This window comes from Pristiophorus japonicus, chromosome 9 (genome assembly GCF_044704955.1).
Source record: "Pristiophorus japonicus isolate sPriJap1 chromosome 9, sPriJap1.hap1, whole genome shotgun sequence".
NCBI classification, from domain to species: domain Eukaryota; kingdom Metazoa; phylum Chordata; class Chondrichthyes; family Pristiophoridae; genus Pristiophorus; species Pristiophorus japonicus.
The window spans coordinates 144,049,897-144,074,617 of record NC_091985.1 but is presented as its reverse complement, the minus strand read 5'-3'; the positions used below and the strand labels follow the sequence as shown (position 1 = coordinate 144,074,617).

The 24,721-nt window shown below is 42.6% G+C and overlaps 1 protein-coding gene across 6 annotated transcripts in view; it reads left to right on the top strand.

Annotated features, from left to right (window-relative positions):
• The window catches only part of LOC139273253 (ras and Rab interactor 2-like), a 150,052-nt gene extending 126,046 nt beyond the window's left edge, over positions 1 to 24,006 (top strand). For 5 of the 6 annotated variants that reach the window (XM_070889902.1, XM_070889899.1, XM_070889900.1 and 2 more), the window contains 5 exons: positions 2,652 to 3,773; positions 12,255 to 12,560; positions 15,872 to 16,003; positions 18,166 to 18,332; positions 19,209 to 24,006. In XM_070889902.1, coding sequence (XP_070746003.1) covers positions 2,652 to 3,773; positions 12,255 to 12,560; positions 15,872 to 16,003; positions 18,166 to 18,332; positions 19,209 to 19,544 — 2,063 coding nt within the window. In that variant the 3' untranslated portion in view covers positions 19,545 to 24,006. Of the gene's footprint in view, positions 1 to 2,651; positions 3,774 to 12,254; positions 12,561 to 15,871; positions 16,004 to 18,165; positions 18,379 to 19,208 lie in introns of those variants that run through there. The other variant, XM_070889904.1, reaches the window with a different exon arrangement.
• The last annotated feature ends 715 nt before the right edge of the window (positions 24,007 to 24,721 follow it).

Sequence of the window (24,721 nt, the reverse complement as noted above, 5' to 3'; positions counted from 1 at the left end):
TGCACTTCCTCCACTTAGGGAGGTCTTTGGCCAGGGACACTCAGGTGTCAGTGGGGATGTCTCACTTTATCAGGGAGGCTTTGAGGGTGTCCTTGTAACGTTTCCACTGCCCACCTTTGGCTCGTTTGCCATGAAGGAGTTCCGAGTAGAGCACTTTGGGAGTCTCGTGTCTGGCATGCGAACTATGTGGCCTGCCCAGCGGAGCTGATCGACTGTGGTCAGTGCTTCAATGCTGGGGATGCTAGCCTGGACGAGGACGCTGATGTTGGTGTGTCTGTCCTGCCAGGGGATTTGTAGGATCTTGCGGAGACATCATTGGTGATATCTTTCCAGCGACTTGAGGTGTCTACTGTACATGGTCCATGTCTCTGAGCCATACAGGAGGGCGGGTATTACTACAGCCCTGTAGACCATGAGCTTGGTGGCAGTTTTGAGGGTCCGGTCTTCAAACACTTTTTCTCAGGCAGCCAAAGGCTGCATTGGCGCACTGGAGGCGGTGTTGGATCTCGTCGTCGATGCCTGCTCTTGTTGATGGGAGGCTCCCAAGATATGGGAAGTGATCCACGGTGTCCAGGGCCACGCCGTGGATCTTGATGACTGGGGGGCAGTGCTGTGCGGTGAAGACAGGCTGGTGAAGGACCTTTGTCTTACGAATGTTTAGCGTAAGGCCCATGCTTTCGTACACCTCATTAAACGCATCAACTATGTCCTGGTTCAGCCTCTGGCGTCGTCCGCATACTGTAGCTCGACAACAAAGGTTGGGGTGGTCTTGGACCTGGCCCAGAGACGGCGCAAGTTAAACAGGTTTACGTGGAATCTTTTATGTGGCACCTTATCGAATGCCTTCTGGAAATCCAAATACACCACATCCACTGGTTCCCCCTTATCCACCCTGCTCGTTATATCCTCAAAGACTGCCAGCAAATTTGTCAAACATGATTTCCCTTTCATAAAACCATGCTGACTCTGCTTGATTGAATTATGCTTTTCCAAATGTCCTGCTACTGCTTCCTTAATAATGGACTCCAGCATTTTCCCAACAACAGATGTTAAGCTAACCGGTTTATAGTTTTCTGCTTTCTGTCTGCCACCTTTTTTAAATAGGTGTGTTTGCTGTTATCCAATCCGCTGGGAGCTCCCCAGAATCCAGGGAATTTTGGTAGATTACAACCAATGCATCCACTATCTCTGCAGCCACTTCTTTTAGGACCCTAGGATTTCCACTTTTAGTCCCATTATTTTACCGAGTACTACTTCTTTAGTGATTGTGATTATATTAAGTTCCTCCCTCCCTATAGCTCCTTGATTATCCACTATTGGGATGTTTTTAGTGTCTTCTACCATGAAGACCGATACAAAATGTTTGTTCAAAGTCTCTGCCATTTCCCTGTTCCCCATTATTAATTCCCGAGTTTCATCCTCTAGGGGACCAACATGTACTTTAGCCACTTATTCCACCATGATCTTATTGAATGGTGGTGCAGGCTCGAAGGGCCAAATGGCCTATTCCTGCACCTATTTTCTATGTTTCTTTTCCTTTTTATGTACCTGTAAAAACTCTTACTATCTGTTTTTATGTTTCGTGCTAGTTTACTTTCATAATCTATCTTCCCTCTCTATCATTTTTTTAGTCGTTCTTTGCTGGCTTTTAAAAGTTTCCCAATCCTCTGGCCTGCCACTAGTCTTGGCCATATTGTATGCCCTTGTTTTCAATTTGATACCATTCCTTATTTCCTTAGTTAGCCACGGATGGTTATCCCTTCTCTTACATCCTTTCCTTCTCATTGGGATATATCTTTGTTGAGAGTTATGAAATATCTCCAAAAATATCTGCCAGTGCCACTGTTCATCAATCGTCCCACACTTTAATCTATTTTTCCAGTCCACTTTAGCCAGCTCTGCCTTCATATCTTTGTAGTCTCCTTTATTTAAGCTTAGGACACTGGTTTGAGATCCAACTTTCTTACCCTCCAACTGAATTTGAAATTCAACCATGTTATGGTCACTCATTCATAGAAGATCCTTTACTTGGAGATCGTTTACTAATCCTGCCTTATTACACAGTACCAGATCGAAGATAGCCTGCTCCCTGGTTAGTTCCCCAACATACTGTTCAAGGAAACTATCCCGGATACACTCTATGAACTCTTCCTCAAGGTTACCCCGGCCAATTTGCTTTGTCCAATCAATATGAAGGTTAAAATCGCCCATGATTATTGCCATTCTTTTTTTACAAGCCTCCATTATTTCTTGATTTATACTCCGTCCAACAGTGTAGCTACTGTTAGGGGGCCTATCGACTACGCCCACCAGCTATTTTTTTTCCCCTTTTATTATTCCTGATCTCCACCCAAACTGATTCAACATCTTGATCTTCTGAGCCAATATCGTTTCTCACTAAAGTACGTTTGCTAATGGTGCTTTGTATGAGGTGAGACTTGTTAATTATTGATTTTTAACAACAGATTTTATAGTTTGTCACTGGGATTATGTCCACGTTCATAAGGTGCTCTTTTAAAGAAGTTGCCGCAAGATCCAGTAATAGTTCTGTATCTGTCCCTTACGGAGTTAATTTCTAATCCATAATGACGCATACTACATGAAAACTAAAGCCCATCTGTTCTCAACTTTACGACATTCTTTTGTTTCAGAGTTCTGGAGTTCTCCTGTGTACAAGAGAGTAGCCAAGAACCCTGCACCTCCTGCCAGTCCTCTCAGCAAAGGCAGCATATGCACAGAAACGAAGCAGCCCCCTCTCTTAAATGGTGTGCATTCCATACGAACACGAACGCCTTCAGAGCTGGAATGCAGCCAGACCAATGGTGCTTTGTGCTTTATAAATCCCCTTTTTTTAGAAGTCCACAGCAAAGATATTAACGGCAGCCTGAAAAGGCAGTGTACAAAGTCCAGGGAGACCGGCAGGCCCTATTCCCCCCCACCTAGACCACCCCCGCCACGGCTGGCCATGAATATCAACCAGACCAGCAGTCCAGCAACAAGCAGTAGTCCAGCAGGTGAAGATGTGGGCACGTTCAAACTCCCAGAAACAAAAGCTGTTCCGATCCCGCCGCCTCGCAACAAGAAGCAAGCTAATAGTTCAGAAATGGAAAGAAACTCGACACCTATACTGAGAGCTGCAAAGAAATCGTTTGACTGCACAGCTGCAGAGGCAGTAACTGCTGGAAGCAAGGGTGAGGCTCAGATATTGCACAACGTGGCTTGCAGCAGCGAAAGATCAGCTGGAAATATCAGTACTCAAATCCAGGAAATCAAAGACAGACAGCGACTTAGCGACATGAGCATGTCAACCACTTCCACAGAGTCGGATTCCAGCACAATGGACGTAGAACGCAATTTTCCTTATAGTCACGAAGGTGACACAAACAGCAGCTTGGAGGATTCTGATGGCGAGAGTGATCAGGAGGTGGTACCCCCACCGTGCACCCCTAAGAAGAAAAGGCACGGTTCCTTTGTCTTCCCTAAAATTGTAAAGTCACACATTCAAAAAGTGAGCGGCGTATTCAGTTCCTTCATGACTCCGGAGAAGCGAATGGTGAAGAAAATTGCAGAAATGTCCCGGGATAAGCACACGTACTTTGGGTGCCTGATCCAAGACTACATCAGCTTCTTCAAAGAAAACAAGGATTGCCACGTCTCTAGCACAGACATGCTGCTCACTATTCGCCAGTTCATGACCCAGGTTAAAAACTATTTAACCCAGAGCTCGGAGCTGGACCCACCAATAGAATCGCTCATCCCAGAAGAAGAAATAGGTAAGCAGATTGCTGCTGCGATCCTTTAGTGTTTAAAAGTAACTCGCATTCTCCCTGTGGCTTGCTCGGCTGCACTGCTGTGATGGGTTGAAATCCTGAAGAAATGGTTAACTGCTGCAGGAAACATTTGAGTTTCATTGCATGTAATAAGACTTACTATGCGTCTTAGTGAAGGGGGGGAACACAGTTCCTTTTTGTGCCACTTGCAAATATCTTGGAACCTGCCTTTAAGGGTGAAAAATGTATTGTTACTAAGATTGGCACGCAAAGAGTTTATGGCACTTCATGGAAAAACGACCTTACATAACGTAGTCTGTAGCAGCGCAGCCTTTGGGAAGCCTGTTTTTTTGTTTTGTTTCAGAAAATTAAATGGCATGATAAACACACAATCCAGTGATGCTAATTATGTTGAAGTAAATCACTGTGTGTGTGAAACTGCAACAGATGTGGCGTAAAGCACTTTCTGGCTCTTCCCTCCTCGTAAACAAAGTTTGTCAAACATCAATTCGTGATGGAAACACCTATAATATTGGGTCGTCTGTATTGGACTTATCTGGTTCTCACTCGGAAGCTGGCTGTAAAATTAATTCGTGCAACATGCCAATTTTTAACAATTTCTGAAATTATAAATCAAGTTGAAGTATAAGTAGCATAATCTGATTATGTCAATCAGTTCGTCACAGAACTATGTTAGAAAGTTTCTGAGTACAATAAGAACAGAGCTTGACGTGAAGTTTTACTGAGTGTGATTGGTGTTTATCGTTTTAGTGCTTGGGGAATGGATGAAAAGGTGCTTTTGTGTTGTTAACAAAGGATTAATAACTGTTGTAGAAAGATAGTCAATACATATCCATAAATCTAACAGCAGTCAGGGTTAGTTTAAAAAAAGAAAGACTTGCATTTATATAGCACCTTTCATGACCACCGGATGTCTCAAAGCCAATGAAGTGCTTTTTAAGAGTGTAGTCACTGTTGTAATGTGGGAAATGTGGCTGTCCATTTGCACACAAGCAAGCTCCCACAAAAAGCAATGTGGTAATGACCAAATAATCTTGTTCTTTTTGTTATGTTGATTGAGGGGTAAATATTGGCCAGGACACTGGGGATAACTCCACTGCTCTTCTTCGAAATAGTGCCATGGTATCTTTTAGAGAGAGCAGACATTTAACGTCTCATCCGAAAGACGCCATTTCCGACAGTGCAGCAGTCCCTCAGCACTGCACTGGAGTGTTAGCCTAGATTTTTTTTTGTGCTCAACTCCCTGGAGTGGGACTTGAACCCACAACCTTCTGACTCCGAGTGGAGTGTGCTACCCACTGAGTCACAGCTGACACTGTTTAAGCTTTTATTGGTTTTCATTTTTGCAACGATGTGAAAGACCAAAAATGAGCGTGAAGTGTAGATTAGTTAATTCCTGCTGGAATTTTATTTGACGCAACGAGCTATTTAAACAGGGAGTTGTTCAGTCAAAAGTATCAATAATGTTTTGTTTCGATAAATTGACCAAACTAGGCCAAGTCCTTGTAGTGCAGGCGCACTGAAAATGTTGATGGAACAGTGAGTTCGATTGCCAGCACAGACTTGCCTGCAGTGACGGGACAGGGGTTCAGTTCTTATCTGTTGATGAGTTCACAATCTCAATGGTGTAGCAAGAAAGTGTCAAAAGGGAAGCCACATACTCCCTCCATAGAGCGAAGGAAGATCCAGCAGGGTGCATTAGTCTTACTCCTTGCGACCAATTCATAGCAGTGCTGATGACGGCCTCGGTAGGGGGAGAAAAAGTTATTAAAATCCATGGCTCTTATTTATCCAACAGTAATCTGTCCTCTTATATTAAGAAAAAGGCAGATGCAAACTATAATTTGTTTTATTTTGTTCTGCTGCCTAAATTTCCCCTTTTAAGGATTTGCTTCATACGCCCACTACTCTGATCCAAACAATCTTAGACAACGCTAGGTTTAATAAGTTAAATAAGCCACAGGGGTTTGGAAGAAATAAAATGGCTGACTTAGCATATTTGGCATATGGTAAACAGATTTAGCCATCCTTATTTAACACAGGAAACAAGCAGTCTGATCAAAATGTTAATTTCTTTTTATTTGGTTTTTAAATTGCAGGATGGCTCCATTTTAAGATACTAATATAACTTTTGAAAAATCGCAGAATTGCAAGTGAGATTTTTTAAAAAAAGAACTAGGAATTTAAATGAAAACAGAAAATGTAGAAGGCCCACGAGCAGCTGAACAAACGGGATAATATTTTCGAGGAGAAACTCTTCATCAGAACTGAGCTTCGACAAGCTGAGCTAGTTCTAATGAAAGGTCTATGCCCAAAACATTAGCTTGTCTTTGCTTTTTACTTTACCTTTTTTTAGTGTTTTTTCATATTTGTATTGGTTCCAGGGATGAGGGAATACAATTACTTGGATAGACTGGAGAAGCTGGGGTTGTTCTCCTCGGAGCAGCGAAGGCCAAGAGGAGATGTGATGGAGGTGTTTAAAATCACGAAGAGTTTAGATAGAGTAAATAAAAAGGAATTGGCTGAAGGGTCGATAATGAGAGGGCACAGATTTAAGGTGATTGGCAAAAGAAGCAGAGGTGAGATGAGGGGGGGGGTGAAATAATGCAACGAGTGGGTTAGGATTTGCAATGCACTGCCAGATAGGGTGTGGATACAGATTCAATAGTAGCCTTCAGCGGGGAATTAGGTAAATACTTGAAGGAGAAAAATTGCAGGGATTTGAGTAAAGAGCGAGGGAGTGGGACTAAGTGGAGTGCTCTTTGAAAGAGCCGGCGCAGACCAATGCTCTGCAGCTGCTGCGCAGCCAATTGACCGGCTTTTAAATAGGAAAAACCGCACATGCGGGGTATTTTGAATGGGCCACACACCCAAAAAAATTAAACAACATCGGCGCAGACTTGATGGGCCGAATGACCTCCTTCTGTGCTGTATTTTTCTATGATTCTATGAGGTCAAGTTTTGGCCTGAGTTGCTCCTTTTTTTTTTGGAGCAACTAGTTTAGAATGGAGTATCTTAGAAATTGGAATTCTCGGCAATTAGTATGCTCCAGTTCTATTGAGTTAGAATAGTTCCATTTTAGAACAGATTTTTTTTTTCAAAAGGGGGCGTGTCCAGCCACTTACGCCTGTTTTGCAAGTTTAGGCAGCGAAAACTTACTCCAAACTAACTTAGAATGGACTAAGTGTAGATTTTTGTACGCTCAGAAAAACCTTGCCTGCACTTATAAATCAGGCGTAGGGAACGAGAAATGGCGGGGGGGAAGGGAAGTAATTAAATTTTACAAGCATTCAACAGTCTCACTTATACAAATAAAGAGCCATCCTGAATAATAAATGATAAATAAAGCAAATTAAAAAAATACATTGAATTTTCCTACCTGTGTGAAGCAGCAGCCTTCGAACTGCGGAGCTTCAGGCCGTTCAGCCAGGGCACAGGGGCGGCGTCAGGCCACTCACAGAGATGGCAGCAGCAGCCTGTCTCACTGCGCACGCTCCAACGCGCACGCGCAGGGCTGCCGGCACGGCGTCTTCTGCTGTGAGCTAGTCCCGCCCCCCTGCACTCTCAAAATCGGCGCAAAGCTTTGGCCACGCCCCCCGCTGAACTCTGTGCGCCGCGCCAAGCTGGAAGCAAGCTGCTGGGAGGCCGAGAATTGCTCGGTAAGTTTTTGACGTGCTTTTGGGCGTGGATGTCGGGGATGCGCCGTTGTAGGCGCGGCCCGACACTTGAGGCCTCTAATTCAATTGACTAATTTTGAATAATGAGGTTTGGACCTGCTATACATTTCCAATATTTTCTGTTGTCACTCCAGAATCGGCAGGAATCTGGATAATCTTAAACAAAAAAAATAGTCAGCAAAAGTGGAAATGAATAATCGGCACAAGATTTCAGTTTCTAAAAATAATCGGCACAATACTATCTCCAGCCAAGTGATGTCATTTGGTTTTGGCTCCTCTGGTGTTTTGCAGAAACTGAAAAGCTGAATTGCCCAACAACCTTCAAAAACTGCCAGAAGCAGCAGAGTAAATAACACCAGTTAACCTTTAAACTGCTGTTCAGCTCGGGCTAGGCTCCTAGTGCTTGAAGAGAGCTTAGGACCAGTAAGCCTCAAGATAAGAAGTCACAATCCTGAGCAAGGGCAAGTCAGGGAGGTTGGTCTGTAATCTCCCGAGGATGGAAAAATGGCATTAAAGTTTCACTCACTGTAGTACAGCAGTTTTAACAACTTTGGAAGGAAGGTGGATCTTTGAAGTCCTGCTCAGCCCTGGGCAGAGGCTAAGGTGTGGACCCTTCCCCTCCTGCCACCCATACACATAACTTGGCTTAATACGCCTCCCCTGCCCCCTCCCCTCCCCCCGGGACTGGGACCCTGGGCGATTGCTCGCCCCTAAAACTGAGCCTGCTATTGCCTCTGTAGGTAATTTTATTTTGTCAGGTTCAGTCTCCGAAAGGAACAGTCTGCTTGAAATATCCTGCTGCGATACCACCGTGGTGGCTGATGAATGTTGGTTCTGTCGTAGATGCTACAGAAAGAAAGACTTGCATTTATATAGTGCCTTTCACAACCACCGGACGTCTCGAAGCGCTTTACAGCCAATGAAGTACTTTTTGGAGCGTAGTCACTGTTGTCATATGGGAAATGCGGCAGCCAATTTGTGCACAACAAGCTCCTACAAACAGCAATGTGACGCTGACTATTAATGCAGCCCTTGTACTTCACCTAGTTTTTAATTTTAATTTACTGTGTTACAATAATAAAAATCTGAGGCCAAACTTCACTGGCATCACTGGTGTCCCCTTTTGTGAACACATTTCAGTTTCTTTGCCAATGTGACCCTTTCCTGTGACTGTGTGTGTGAGAGAGAGGGAGAGAGCGAGCTACGTCATGCATTGCCATCCCAGTTTTTGAACAGAGCATTCCATGGTGATGAATTGCCTTAAAGAGGCTGCGTCAATATTGAAGAAACAAAGGCAAGCGTTTTCTTACACATTTATAAACCTCCAATGCAGTGATATCATTTACATTGTAAACATGACAACTCGTCCAAAAACTCTGCTGCCCTAACTCGTGCCAAGTTCCATTCGCCTAACACCTCTGTGCTCGCTGACCTACACTGGCTCAAAAGCACCTAAGGGCGTTTAACTACGTTAAAGGCACTATATAAATGCAAGTTTTTGTTGTCGGAGTGTTCCTGCTCCTTTGCTGCGATATCTGCAATGATCAAATGCCTGCACACAAGATGTAGGAGGCACCTGTAGAACTGAATACGTGAGGCACTTATTTTTGGCATCAACACATTTATTTGTACAGGTGCAGTGCCTAAAATCCAGAACCCTCTGGACCGAGGCCGTTCCGGATTCCGGGCTTTTCTGAACTATCAATTTGCTTTCTGATGTTACGAATTTGAAAACACCTGAGTCCAGGTTCAGGATTTCCAGATTTCGGAACGTTAGAAAGGAAGGGGGCGGGGAGTGGGGCGGGGGGGGGGGATTCCCACCAGGGAGCAGTTTGTGCCGTCTGGCCCCGCCGAGGATGTTGTCATCGGGCAGGCCCTGCCAAGGAGGTCGTCGGGTGAGGAGGCCCCGAGGTAAGGGCAGCGGCGGTGAGGCGAGAGGCGGCGAGGCCCAAGGTCGGGCAGCAGCAGGGCCCTAGGGTCCTCTGGTCCGATTCCGGAACATTTTAGATTCCGGACAACCCTGCCACCAATCATCCCAGAGTCTGGATTCCGGAACTCCGATTTCTCAACCCTGCACCTGTATTACCATTGAGAGCAGTTTCAATTCATCATTGGGAATCCGATCAAGGGAAATCACACACAACATCAGAAGCTGTCTTTTCTCTTTACAGATGCTGACTGACCTGCACCACCGGTCTAGTGTCACGTCATATTTTCCATTCCTTTTTTTTAAACATTACATGCCGCCTTAGTAAGGAGAATAAAAAGGAAAACATGAATTAAAGAATCAAAATGCTAGAAATATGCAGCAGATCAATCAGCATCTGTAAAGAGAAAAGACAGGGTCTGATATTTTGAGTGATTAACCTTGATCGAATTTCCAGCATTTGTAGTTTTTCCTTTTGGATTCTGATGAAGGATATATTCTCCTGCTCTTCTTTGAATAGTGCCGTGGGATCTTTTCATCCACCCGTGAGGGCTGACGGTGCCTCTGTTTAACATCTTGTCTGAAAGACAGCACCTCTGACAGTGCAGAACTCCCTCAGTACTGTACATATTGACTTGAACCTGAAATATCATAACCTGTTTTTTCTCTTTAGGGATTTTAGGGCTAGAAATTGTGTAGCGCCCCGTTTGGGGTGATAACATTTGCGGGTGTGCTACCCAACTCCAGCGAACACGAACTTCCGGCTTAGTGCTCCAGGGGGGAAGTGGAATGTTAGCTCAAGCGCTACCACTTCCCTTGGAGCGTCAAACAAGGAAAGTGGGGTGGTAGCCACAGAGCACTGCACTATGTCCCAGGCAGCACTGCCGGACTCACAGGCTCTTTCCCTCCTTTAAAGGGAAGGGCCATTGCTGAGGGCGTTGCTAGGTGATCAGGGCTGATTAATTGCAGCAGCAGAAAAATGCAAAAACGAGCAAGAGGGCTGATGAAAATGTTTTGGCCACCTGCCCACCAATCCCTTTAACTATTGCTCTCCAATTGACCGGCCGAGGTCACAACGTCTCCTGCAGCTGTCGTCGTTGACGTCCGGCAATGCTGCAGGAAATTAGAATCCAGGGCAGTAACAGGGCACTGCGCACCAGATGACATCACGATGTCCGCGATGGAAAGCTGTTGGAGCCCCGTTATCGCTCGCCCACCCCCCCCCCCCCCCCCCAGCTCCCCGGCCCTGCCCGGAGGTGCTAACAGGAGGCACAAAGGAGGGCAATTTTCCCCCCATAGAGTCATACAGAAGGAGGCTATTTGGCCCATCATACCTGTGCCAACTCTTTGAAAAAGCTTTCCATTTAGTCCCACTCCCCCACTCTTTCCCCATAGCTCTACAGTTGTTTCCCCTTCAAATATTTGTCCAATTCCCCTTTGAAAATTATTATTGAATCTGCTTCTACCACCCTTTACAATTGTTAACTGACCGGCTGTGTATTTCCAGCATTTTCCATCCTTAGAAAGGAAGTTTATTTGAATTGGCACAGAAATCTAAATGTTACAAAGGAAGAGTGATAATTATACTGCACATATGGTGTCATGGATTGTGGTTTCTTGCACCTCATTAATACCAAGCTTGCAGTAGGATGAAACGATGTGAAAGATGGTCTCAAACTTCTACCAGCATAACCAACTGTCTGAACCCAAGGTCAAAATGAACTCTGACAGCCCCCCATAAACCATCTTTAAACTTAGACTGACAGAAAAGAACGGATTATCCTGTCAGCCCTTTTCTAACATTAGTTTGCTTCATTGGCAGTTATATGTCACAAACTACACCTACATCGAGCCGCAGTGTTGGCATCGAGCCACTTAGCATCGATACGTGGTATTAGCATCGAGCTGCGGCGTTGGCATCGAGCCATGGTGTTGGCATCAAGCAACAGTGTTGGCATCAAGCCGCGGTGTTAGCAGGAAGCATACCTGCAAGGCCCCACCCATGCTGCTGTTTCTAATAAACAAAGAACTTGCATTTCTATAGCATCTGCCATGACCTCAGGATGTCCCAAGTTGCCTTTTGGCCAATGAAATACTCTTAAAGTGTAGTCACTGTTGTAATGTAGGAACACGGCAGCCAATTTACGCACAGCAAGGTCCCACAAACAGCAATGAAATAAATGAGATCAGCAATTATAGATCTTAGTTGAGGGATAAATGTTGGCCAGGAAACCGAGAGAATTCTCCTGCTCTTCTTCAAATAATGCCATGGGGTGTTTTACATCCACCTGTTGAGGGCAGACAGGACCTCCTATTTAATGTCTCAACTAAAAGACAGCACCTCCGACAGTGCAGAACTCCCTCAGTACTGCACTGAAGAGTCGGTCTGGATTATCGACTTGAACGCTCAACCTTCTGATAGTGAGGCAAGAGTGCTACCATTGAGCCAAGGCTAACATCAATACTGAATTGCTTAATGTCATTTACCTGAGGTATTAATAATATTTCTTTGGCACACTTTCTTGTGTTCATATTTTAAAACTTCTAATCTGATGATATTTGGCAAACAACTTGCTCGAATCGTGAAAGTGAAATACTGTGTTGCTTTCATCATGTTACTAAAGAAGGAAAACTTTCCCTTTTAAATTTTGTGGAGTAGAAAACTTGCAATAAATACCAGGTGACTTTCTGTTTTTTATCATTGGGTCTAAAGGTGTGCAAATGTCTTGACACATTCTAATGTGATTCCTTTGCTGTGAAACACTTGTAATCTATTATTGCTCCGTGTTATTTCCAGCCAGACGTAAGCATTGAACTTGATTTGATTTTGAACGTTTTCTTTTTTTACAACCTTTCCAGATTTTGTTTTGGAGAAAGCAATGCACAAATGCATTCTGAAGCCCCTGAGGTCTTACATTTATGCTACTTTGAAACAATTTCATGTCTCCGATGGCTCCTGGAAGCAGCTGAAGGAAAATCTCCTCTCTGTGAAACAGAAAGTGCCGCAGGAGCTGGGAGTAGATGCTGCCGTCCCTGATACTGTTACTTTGGAAAAAATAAAGCACAAGTTTTCGAATATGCGCAAGGCCTACTCACCCGAGAAGAAAGTGTTTCTACTGCTGAGGATCTGCAAAGTTATCTACACAGTTATGGAGAACAATTCAGGTACCGTTTTATTTGACTAAACTAGGCATATTATAACAACAATGCGTTAATGGATGCTGTGAATGTTCCAGGATGGATTAATTTAAGGACATGCAGCACAAAGACAAAGCATGTCTGACCCATTTCATCGAAATAACAGAGCGGATCGATAAAGAGAGGATGTTGTGTATTACTGACTTTCAAAAGGTGTTTGATAAAGTGCCACATGGAAGGCACTGGATGTGGATATGGGCCACAACATCAATATTTTCAGATGACACAAAAATAGGAATTGTTGAGAACAATAAGCAATTTCAGGAAGATTCATACAGTTAGTAGATAGAGGAATTTGATGCCGGGTGAAATTCAATAGGTAGAGAAAGGAGGTGATACTTTTTGGGAAGAAGATTAAGGAGGGAAAATGTACATCAAATAGTGAAACTTCAAAATAAATAGAGGAGTAAAGAGACCCCAGGGTTCAGATAGACAAATATTTAAAAGAGGGAGAACAACTTGGTAAAGATGTTAGGAAAGCACATGGGAATCCGAGGTGTTACAAATAAGGTGTTACAAATTCAGGGTCTGCCTTAGATATTCTCTGGGGTACAGCAATGCTGGTCACCCTCGTAAGCTTAGGAGTGTGCCTTAATGATTTTATATCATGTCTCTCGCACTTGCCCTTACATGCACTTCTCCAATCTTTCCTTTGATAAGATGAGGCCAGATACTGCTCAGACAGCAAGTGAACATACAGAATAACAGTCAAAGCAAAGCAAATGCCATTTTCACTTCTCTGGGAAAATATGAAGCAAACATAATAAACCACATGCCCTGTCCCTTTCAAGAATAGGGGTCATCCTGGCTAATGGAGCTGGGATGAGAGAGTTGAGCATTACTGTACTAGCTGTCAGGCTTTTGTACATATTCACCTGCAGCCTGTGGCTTTCTTTCGAAACCTGCTCAAATGTAACTCAATCCCAAAGTCCTTTTCATAAAGAGAAAAAACATCAAAAATCCTAAAACGTGACATAGGAGAATGAAGTACAGGGTAAAGAGGTAATGCTCAACCTATACAATTCACTGGTTAGACTGCAGTTTAGAATATTGTCACGATATGAGATTCCTACTTTGGGACCGATGTCCAGGCCATGGAGGTGGTACAGAAAGCTTTCACTTAAGATGATAACCGGGATGAAAAGCTTTAGTTATGAAAGGAAGCAAGAGAAAATTGGACTTTTTTCACTGCAACAGAGAAAGTTAAGAACTGATCTGATAGAAGTGTTCAAAATTATGAGGGGTTTTAATAAGATAAATGGGGGGAAAAAACTATTTTCACTGGTCAATGAGTTAGTAACTGGAGGATATAAATTTAAAGTCATAATACAAATCATGAAAGGAGAAGTCAGGAGAATTTTTTACACAGTGGGGTGTTAAAGCATAGATTGCCCTACTAGAAACATTGGTGGAGGCAGATTCTATAAAAGCTTTTAAAAAGTCGCTAAATACTTGGAAAATGGGCTAGGGATTGGAATAGGTCTTTCAATAAACAGCCTTCTTCAATACTGTTAAATTACAAGATTCTCGAAAGGAACAATTATCTATTGCTTTTGTACTATTATCTATATATTTCCAAGTAGAATTCAATCCCTATTTTTGTGTGTACGTGCGGGGGTAACTCAAAGGCTGTTAGCATCTCCAAAAAGAATGCTTTTTCACACGAACCATCAGCGTTGCGATTTCCTAATTTACCTATGGAATGATTTAGATGCAAAACTTCACTGTGTCCACAAAAAACACACCCTCTAGTGGAGCAACATGAATTTTCATTGCCACATCAGATATCCTTTCAGTCTACCCAGTACTCAAAGTAGCAACACAGATGAGCTTCATTAACCAGTGCTGCTTCACTTGCGACTAAATGACAATACTTGCATGTAGCAGACTTTGTGAGTACTTTCAGTTAATGTGTATCTCTGCAATGAGCTTTGAGTTTGTGGGAGTGGGAGTACTCTGTTCAGCCTGCTGCACCCAGCCATATGCTGGTAAATCTAATTCAACTTTACCAGCCTGGGGAAAATGGGAATTATGCCTGAAAGTAGATGGGTTGGTAAATGCAGCATCATATAACATTATAATGTAGCCTTGTTTATAAACTTAGTAAATTCCATAGCTGTGTTGGTACTGAGAGAGGCCATTCAGCCCTTTATATCTGTGCTGGTACTGGCTCCCCCACTGGAGCTATCTATTCCAATCCCATTTCCTTGCCCTTTCCCTGTAATCTTTCATGTCTTCTAAACATTTCCAAACCCATATTTTGTTTTATGAGCCAATATCTGGGATTTAAGGAGCTAACTTTCAAACATTGGCCAGTTCCAGAAATTAAGTTGTGCATGTATTAGGTGAAGTGGATCTCACCCATTCATTCTGCCAATTCATTTTTACACCAACAAAAAATTGAGACGGCAGGTGCTAAAAATCACACTTTTGTCATACTTTACTGGGCAATTTCTACAACAAAAAAGCAATTAAAAAAAAAAATTATAGCAGTAGGTTACACATTCAATCACAGAATAGTGCCTAATTTATGGATTTTTAAAACATTAAGATTTGAAGTGCTTCCAGTGTCCTGGTTAATATTTATCCCTCAATCAACATCACTAAAAATAAATACCTGGTCATTATCACATTGCAGTTTTGGGGAGCTTTCTGTGCGAAAATTGGCTGCTGCATTTCCTACATTACAACAGTGATTACACTTTAAAAGTACTTCATTGGCTGTAAAGCGCCTTAGGAAGTTCTGATATCGAAAAGGGCGCTATATAAATGCAAAGATATTTTTGTTGAGTTTGTGAGCGCAGACCAGATACAATGAAAAATATCTATCAGGAAGCTTTTCTCCACATAAGGGACTTTTGGTTAGGCTGGAGGAGCCAAAAACCCCTTTGACCAATGCAAATGAGAAAGGCCATTCACCTTGTCTTGCTTGATTCTTCTCGAAAGACATAACAATCCCCCATCACAGTAGAATATTGTACGTAGAAAAACGGAATAAATGTCTAAATCATTCTAGGGGTTTTTGTCTCCTCCTGCCCAACCAGAAGTCCCGTATGTGGAGAAAAGCTTCCTGATACTGATCCTAAATTAGCCTTTCACCAGGTTTGAACTCTGTTGCCTCATCAATTAAATGTTGGATTAATAAACGATGAGTTGAATATAGTGTATGAAAATCATCTTGCCTACTGGAAATTAATTTTATCATGTAACGCATCTGCTATCATAAGAAACAGAAAAGAAATCTTGGTTTTGATCAGTCTGTGTAATTGTGCCCACAGGAAGATTATATGGGGCTGACGACTTCCTGCCTATGCTGACCTACATAGTAGCCCAGTGCGACATGCCAGAGTTGGAGATTGAGATTGAATACATGATGGAGCTGTTGGACCCATCACTGCTGCATGGTGAAGGTACAAAGCAGAATTATTATTCATCATGTTGCCGTGTTTTTAGAACAGTGCTAACCAAATGATTCACAACGACTCACACGTTTGATTCTACATCTTTCAATGAAGTGGCAACAAATCGTGTGCAGAGATTTATTTTAATGTGACTTGATGAATTACAATTCCGGTTGATGGGCCACAGAGTAGCATGCCACAACTATGCTGTGCCATGAAGAGAAGATCACAGTTTGCGTCCATAGTTACCTAAATGGCAAATTCTTGTGTTATTAGAATGGGTTGTTCCACTTTCTCAAGGGAGAGACTAGAAGCAGGTCAGCTCTTGTATACCCCCCAGTAAATGATTAAATGTGCCATTGCTACAGCCTCCTGCCTGTCTTTAAAATTGTGTGTAGCTGGGGAGACTTTAGGAGGGATGGGAGAAAGAAGTAAATTACAAAAGTAGGAGAAAAAATATTGTAGTCATATTTAACTGGGGTCAGCAATGGGTGAACCAGAAATGCGTTGTCTTGATCAAACGCGAGTGTCCTAAGCCAGTACCCTGCGTATTTAACGTGTTGCATTATTAATTTAAAACCTGACAACTTTGATTTGAAATAGACGCATGAACTGTTAAATGGAGTAAGTTCTTATTAACTCATTTTCTTTTCGTGTGCACAGAGTAAGTTGGTTAACAGTGGAGCTTTTGGAATTCATTCCTGGCACTTAATTAGTGTTGGACTGGGAATTATTTTGTATGGAAACAATGCATCCTGTTGTATGAACGGAATTTTTATTGTTTAGACACAGGGTGTTCCCTTTACTTCCTGCTCTTATCTACATGTTGGTGCATTGTCTGTGATGTCACTCCCCACATAAACACACTTAAGTTGGAATTGGTGCCTGGCTTCAAATAAAACCATTCATTTTTAATGTATTGACAAGTTCATATAATGTATTTTGTGAATATAAAAATATGACTACTCCTGACTTCTGCTGTGGGAGGTCTTGTGCTGTGATGTTGTTTGCCTGCCTGTAAAAGGTCACACACCACTTCAGTATCTTAAGGCTGTTCATCAACAACAACTTATATTTATATAGCTTCTTTAAAGTCATAAAATGTCCCAAGGGGCCTTCATAGAAGCATTATCCAAAAAAATGTTTTGACACCAAGCTATAAGGATATGATAGGGCAGATGAGCAAAAGCTTGGTCAAAGAGGTCAATTTAAGGAGCGTCTTAAAGGAGGAAAAAGAAGTGGAGAGATTTAGGGAGGGAATTCATCAGACTATAACCAATAGTCCTAAACATTCTCCTCTGGTCAGAAAATGGATTCCAATTGAAAATCTGATTGATTATTAAAACACATTGTGTCCCATTCACATAATTGTAAGAAGTAATGTAATGTGTTAGCAAAATATGCTTATGAAAAAAAAAGATAGGCTTACACCAAACCTGGCAAGTGATATCCAGCATTAAACTCTGCCAAGATATTGCCAGCATGCCCAGTCAGTGGGTGAAGTAGCTCAGAGGAATTATTGAGGCTGATCATTTAATGGGTCAAATTATAGTTTAAAACAGTGCAATTTTTTTTTAAACGATTATTAATGATATCACTGCTGATAACACAAGTCTTGCACATCTGCCAGTCGCAGTAATGCCAGACAGGTCCCTAGGGACTTCCAGCAAGTCTATCAACCTTTGAAAAGAGAAAAAATGCAAGTTAACAATTTAAGTAGAGGCCCTTTGCCAGAACTTCTGGTTCTGATGAATGGAGTCTACCCAAAACCACCATGTTTGGATGCTGACTGGTCTGTTGTGTATTTCCAGCACTCTTTTTATTTTACATCTTTTTCTTTTTATCCCGAGTACCATCTCAGCATTTGTATCAAAACAAATGATCACTAATGGAGAAAGTCACCCTTGAACTGCTCCTTCCCTTACCCACAGCCCCACCAAATATCAGCACCGCTGAAAATGTTGACATGCACCACTAAATGTCACCACGCCATTTTCCACAATCTGCTGCGTTTTCTTCAAAAAGAATGAACAAAATATGAAATTTACAATTATGCTTAGGATTTGAAAGATTAGTAATGTCAACTTATGTTTGTAAATTCAGAACGTTTTCCCAAAACATGGCTATAACATGAACCCTATTCACACAATCCCCTGTTTGGTTCTACACAGGTGGCTATTACCTGACCAGTGCATATGGAGCACTCTCACTGATAAAGAACTTCCAAGAGGAACAGGCAGCCAGGTTACTGAGCTCACAAACCAGGAACACTCTAAACCAGTGGCACAAAAGGAGGACTATGAACAATAGAACAGCTCCTTCTGTGGAAGACTTCCAGGTGTGTTCCTTAAAGAAACATGGGTAGTAGCTGTTGAGCGGTGTGTATTTTTACGGATTAAATACCTTGCACAGAGTCCTATATATTTTTTTTAAGTTTCTGTTTTTGTGTACAATTAAAACTATTGGACATGTACAAGAGCTAAAGGCCATGTAAGCCTCTGTGATCAAATCCCTAAAAATTGAAAATACAATTCAAGAATAGCCTGGCCTGTCACTGACACCACCACGTTTATTTTTCTCATGATTTTTACAGTTTACATTATTTAACCGCAGATTGTTGTTGTCAAGTCAATTCCAGCACTACGCATTCAGCTCTGTATCCACCCAAGATTGGGATCAGCAACCAGTAGTACATTAGAGTTCATGGATGTTAAATAAGAAGTTATGGTAATAGCATCTTAATACCATAAATTGGACATTTTATTAATTCTACTAGCTATGCCATTTAAAGAAGCTGAAAACATACAAATAAATTAAATATTTTACTGTAAGAACAGTTATGTAAGGTGCTGCTTTCATAATCCTACGAGAACTTGATGGTTACGGCCCACCTACCTGTCAACATGCAGTCCATAGAGCAACAAAGATTTTAACTTTGGAAATGGAACAGTTCTCCATACACATGACTGCCAAGTATGCCCTGTATAGCAGTCTTATGATGATTGTATCCCGGGGGGGGCTTACTAATGTAGTAGGCCTCAGGCTTTGTAGCTAATGTACTTTACCTGTGAAGATAGATGTTTCAATCTTCAAAGATTGAACAGTTCACCGTTTATACGCAATCAAATATCATTAAGGAGTTTTAAATATGCTGCAGTACCATGCTAAAAGGATCCTCTCTCTCTCTCTCTCTCCTTTGCCTTAATCCATGTAGAACTACCTGCGTGTGGCCTTCAACAACATGACGAGTGGCTGCACAGCCAAGACGTTACTGGTAAGACCGTTTACTACGACAGAGGAGCTGTGTGACCTTTGTGCAGCCAAGTTCCAAGTTGAGGACACTGAGAACTACAGTCTTTTCCTCCTGATCAATGACACTTGGCAGCAGCTGGCTCCTGATACATTCCCGCAGAAAATCAAAGCCGAGCTGCACAGCAGGTCTCAGTCACAGATTTTTCATTTTGTCTACAAGCGCCTTCACAGTGACCCTCCCAGCAACGTCATTGAGAACAGCACCATGGTTTCTGAGGAATGCAACACAACTATGTAAACAAAGAAATTATTTTTTCTTTGTAGTCATCGGGCACCTTGACGGTTGTTTCTGTTTTATTTGAATTAATTTTTGTAGCACGCCAGGTGTGTCTATTGTTACAACCCAGTAGGCCTTTAATAGGTGAACAGTTGCCGATGTTCTTGGAACTGTGCGCAACACTTTGCCAGGGACACAGCTGGTTATTGGGTTTTTGCGTCTTGCAACAGATATTCGCTCTGTGCGTGGCAAAGACAAGTCAGATGCAATGCATCAATAAAACTGTCACAGTAGCTGGATGATTTGCATCCTACTCTTAGACTAAAAAGTGGGAATAAAATCAGTTTGGGCGCAGGCTGCATGAATGGTTTTATGTTTATAGGAAGACTGTGTGTTTCTATGTTTCCCAGAGACATTAATTTGGTAGCAGTTGCTGGTTAACTGAGAGTTTTTTTTAAATATTATATTTTTAAGCCAGAAATTATTATTCTTGTAAACATCTGGGCATAATTGTAACAATTGTTCATTTTTAATTTTTTTTTATTATTCACAATATATTGATCAATATTTTTTATCTTGAGCATAAGGTATTTGCTTGATGAATGAAATTGTTTGTTGGACCATTCACATTACAGCTGTTGTACAATTAAGTACTATTGCTGCAACGTTTCCTGCCCTGAAACACCATCTGGGCTTTGATTCAGCTCCAGCATCAAAATGGGATACAGCACCTTTCTGTAAAATAGTTAGTGATGTGGCCTAGGTGATTGTGTGAGAGAGATTATTGCTCCAGGCATATTAATCAGTGTCCAAATCCACATCATCTTTTCATACACAAATATTGTGGCCAATTCTGGGCATATAGGAAGGATGTCAAGGCCTTAGAGAGGGTGTAGAAGAGATTTACTAGAAGGTACCATGGTTGAGGGACTTCAGTTATGTGGATAGACTGGAGAAGCTGGGGTTGTTCTCCTTAAAGCAGAGAAGGTTAAGGGGAGATTTGATGGTGGTGTTCAAAATCATGAAGGGTTTTAATAGAGCATATAAGGAGAAGATGTTTCTCGTGGCAGAAGTGTTGGCACCAGAGGTCACAGATTTAAGGAAATTGTAAAAAAAAATCAGAGGTGACACAAGGAACAAAAAATTACGCAGTGAGTTGTTGTGATCCGGAATGCACTGCCTGAAAGGGTGGTGGAAGCAGATTCAATAGTAGCTTTCAAAAGGGAATTGGATGACTAGTTGAAGGGGAAAAATGTGCATGGCTATGGGAAAAGGGCAAGGGTAGTGGGACTAATTGGATAGCTTTTTCAAAGAGCTGGCACAGGCACGATGGGCCGGGTGGCCTCATTCTGTGCTGTATCATTCTATGATTCTATGAAATAGTTTGGACAAAACACAAGGTATAAGAAATGGCAATAGATTGGGGGCTGAAACCCACTATTGTATCAGGACTGTGCCCTGTATCCAACCTGTACTGTATCTGAGCTGGGAGCGCTTGTTCATTGACACTGGATGCCCAAAATGGTGAGTGTTGCATTTCCTAGAATTATTCATCTCTCACCTTGATGAGCACAAAATAAATATTATTGACCTGGCCCCTCAGTGCAGGAAGGAGCTCTAGTAATATAGACAAAGGTGGGCATTGGAAAGTAGGAATGAGAGAGAGAGAGAGAGAGAAAATGAGCAGCATAAGAGGGAAACAAAAGAACATTTGCTTATAGAAAGGGTCAGGGTGGTGTGGCCTGGCAGTATAGAAAGTAGACCTGACCACATAATTATAGGTTTAGGTTCCGGCTTTACCTATCACTTGAATCCACCTGCTGTAGTCATTTTCAGCTGAGCTGTCAGATGGCAGGGTAAGAAAGAATACTGATATTTACTGTGTTTATGTTCAGTTGATACATCATTGTGTTTACATTACTGTACCTTCACTGCACTCAATTGCCACTTAAACATTCCATGCAACTTTTTACAGTGAGATTTTCTTGTGCCTAACCAACAGAGTAAAAGTACAATACCTATAGGATATGCCAATATCTTCACTACTTGTATTATTGTGTCCGTAATTTTAAGAGCCCACTTCTATTCAGCTGACCTTCATTGGTTGCATATAAATATTTATACATCAGCTTCAAAGTATTCATTGTTGGAGCAGTGCCCTTTTCCCTCTGGGGCTTGAGATGGAATCCATCTCACAGCACTGGAATCAAAGACTCCTCCCTCGCTCAGCCTTATCGGTGCCGTGTGCAATGAGTTTGGGCTGTTTTAAGGCAATGCCTCAATTGCACAAAACTACACGGAGACTGGCACTAAGCTGACAGTCTCATTTGGAGAAGCGTCAAGGCTGGTTGCCGGTAAATGGAAATCTTCACAGGGGCACTGTTCTGAGCCTTGGGTTGGGAGATTTAGGGACAGTTTACCTGGATACTTTTCTGCTGGCGCGCTAAACAGGAACAGAGTACTCAAAGTATGCTGAGCCTGTCCAGCCCCAGCAGCACCTAAATTTCCTGTTGTGGCCTAGCCTGTGGTCGGGCTTAGCACCGGGGGTACGGTCAGGAAAGTCGAGCAGATCCAGGCCTCTCGGGCCTCAGTGTTGGGGACATTCTGTCTGACAATGGAGAACGACATGTAGGAGGTCCAGACTGAAGTATAAACTTCTTGGGGTGGAGGGAGGAGGAAGAGAGAGACAGAGAGACATATTTAAAACACTGACCTACCTATAGATCCTTGGTCCACCCCCGAGGAACCTTTAGTCAGTGTGGTTTAGAGGGCAGGGCACAGTGCCAGCCTTTTCAGGTTGCCCCTGCACATGGGCGCCCAGCAAGCATCTGGTAAAAGAGCTAACCACATTAGCACGGTTCAGTCTGGCACCTTCTGTAGGCACAGGCCAGGCTCTGCCCCTACAGGGGATCCTGGAGCAACAGAAAAGGCCCACAGACCTAGGTCTCCACCTTTTATTTTTTGTTCGACCACAGAATGCTCAGTTCCCAGAAACAAAGATTCTGAAAATTAGCCCTTTTGTGTAAAGGGAGATTTATCCGAGACCTGACCTGAGTGCTCAGTACTAACACTGAAGGCAAGAGATAGAATAATCCAGTGCCTAGCACTGAAACCCTCATGCTGACCATAAAACTGCAACATACGACCCGATACCCAGTTTCTCCCCCTGTACCCCAATTGATTGTGAAGTAACATTGATAATGGTGATGGAGAGGCCTGAAGAAAAGATTCTATGCTGAAAGACAGAGGCAAATTAAGGCTGAGGGAAAAGAGAATGTCATCAAATAACGTAAGGAAAGTAAATTGTGGAACTGCGCAATAAGTAGTTTTTCTTTACATAAAGTGAGCAGGCTCCATGCAGTACAAGGATAGCATCAGTACAACCTGGGTCTGATATTTTTGTTCTATTATGATGAAGATTGGTCATGCCAACAAAGATATTTCCATCGTTCCACATGATCCTCTACATACAATACTGAATTAGCCCAAATTATCAACAGGGGGATATCACGGGGCCTGTGAGATATTCTATGGAGTACACACATCATAGTGTATATAATCCCACCCTTGGCTTGCTTGCTTCAGTTGTTTTCCTTTGGCCACTTGCCAACCATTGCATAAATATCTCACAATCTTATGCACTTAATATCGAACACCGTGCACATTTTTAAATTTAGCATTCCTAGCTTTTCTTACATTTCCACAGTCAGAAAAGATTTTTCAAAAGCTTACATTTCTGATTCAGCTGACATGGTTGGTGATGCTCCGTATTGAACAGTTCGGCTGCATGGGCCAGTAAGATATTATACGGAGGAAACTATTCAGTGCATAAACCTTGACATTCCCAATGGTTGCAATGCTGACAAAAGACTAGACCAGGGAACCACAGTCCCTGGGAGTCGGTGCTGTTCTCCTATAAACTGCATTCAGTGCCTTCTGGGGTCTTTTGCAAGCTGACTACCATGTAATGGCAGTATATGGCAGAAGCCTATTGGCCGAGATTTCTAGACTTCCAACAATCTCCTTTGAGCTTTACTCTATCACCCTACAGTTCCAAGCTATGAACCACCTCCTGGTTTCATGCTCTTGTATTTGTTTGACACATTCCTAGAAAAGTTAGGCATTTCATGCAATGATAGCTTATTCACGACCACTGGTAAACCAGAATCTCTGTTTCAGTGATGCAGTATGCATTGACTGGTGCAGAAACAAAAATTGCCAATTACCAGTATAAGAACAGGTTATACTACTGTGTACTATGGGAACAAATTGTTAACCTGAAATTTGCTTACATCAAGATTACATGTAGGTAGATTGCATTTTTAATGAAATGGCATTTGTGATTTTTGTATGTAGTTTAGAACAGTACTAAGATTTGTATACCAGTATGGCAGTAATAATTTGGGTACATGACTCAAAACCCCTCTATACTGTATTAGCATACTGTGCATACTCTGTACAACTGAAACATTGTATTTTGCACGCAATAAAAATTGAATGTTTTAGTAATGTAATATATGTGTGAATGTTTCAACTCCAACGTGTAAGAAATATTCCTTGTTACTGACTCTTTAACATATAGATGTATGGAGCATTTTGTTTGTAAATACAATTCCTGGTTTACCAGTTTGTGAGAAAGCTGGACAGGAAGCAAGTGAGTGAACCACCAAAAATCACCTGAAACTGAGTTGGCCTTAAAATAATCAGTCCATTTATGATCTGCCAACTGCAGGCCCAATGTAGGATCTACCCTCTGCAGCCCCCCGCCCCACTGCTCCGCTGTTGCCGATCCATGTTAAGTACGTCATCACAATACAATCTACTCCCGCCCGCCCCCCCCCCCATGGTGAAATTCCACCGTGAAAATCTTCGCCCGGCAGAGCCAAAACGAGCTTTTTTGCTGAGGTCCAGTGAGGCTGAGGCCTTCTGTAATGGCGGTGCAGCTGCCCTTAAAGGGGAGGACCTACTGTTACTGCCATGTTTTCTTTTGTCGGCCGACTGCCATATCGGCCCGACAATTATGCCCCCAGCTTCGGCTGGGCTGCCAACAGGCAGCCTGACACCCCCTCTTGGGTGCCGGGCCATTGGCCTGGCTGAAACCCTCCCTGGTGGCCCAAATGAACCAAAGTTTAAAGATCACGCAGGCTCTCCCCTTTAAGTGAACCGAGAGCCGTGGTGGCACGGCGCTGACATTACGT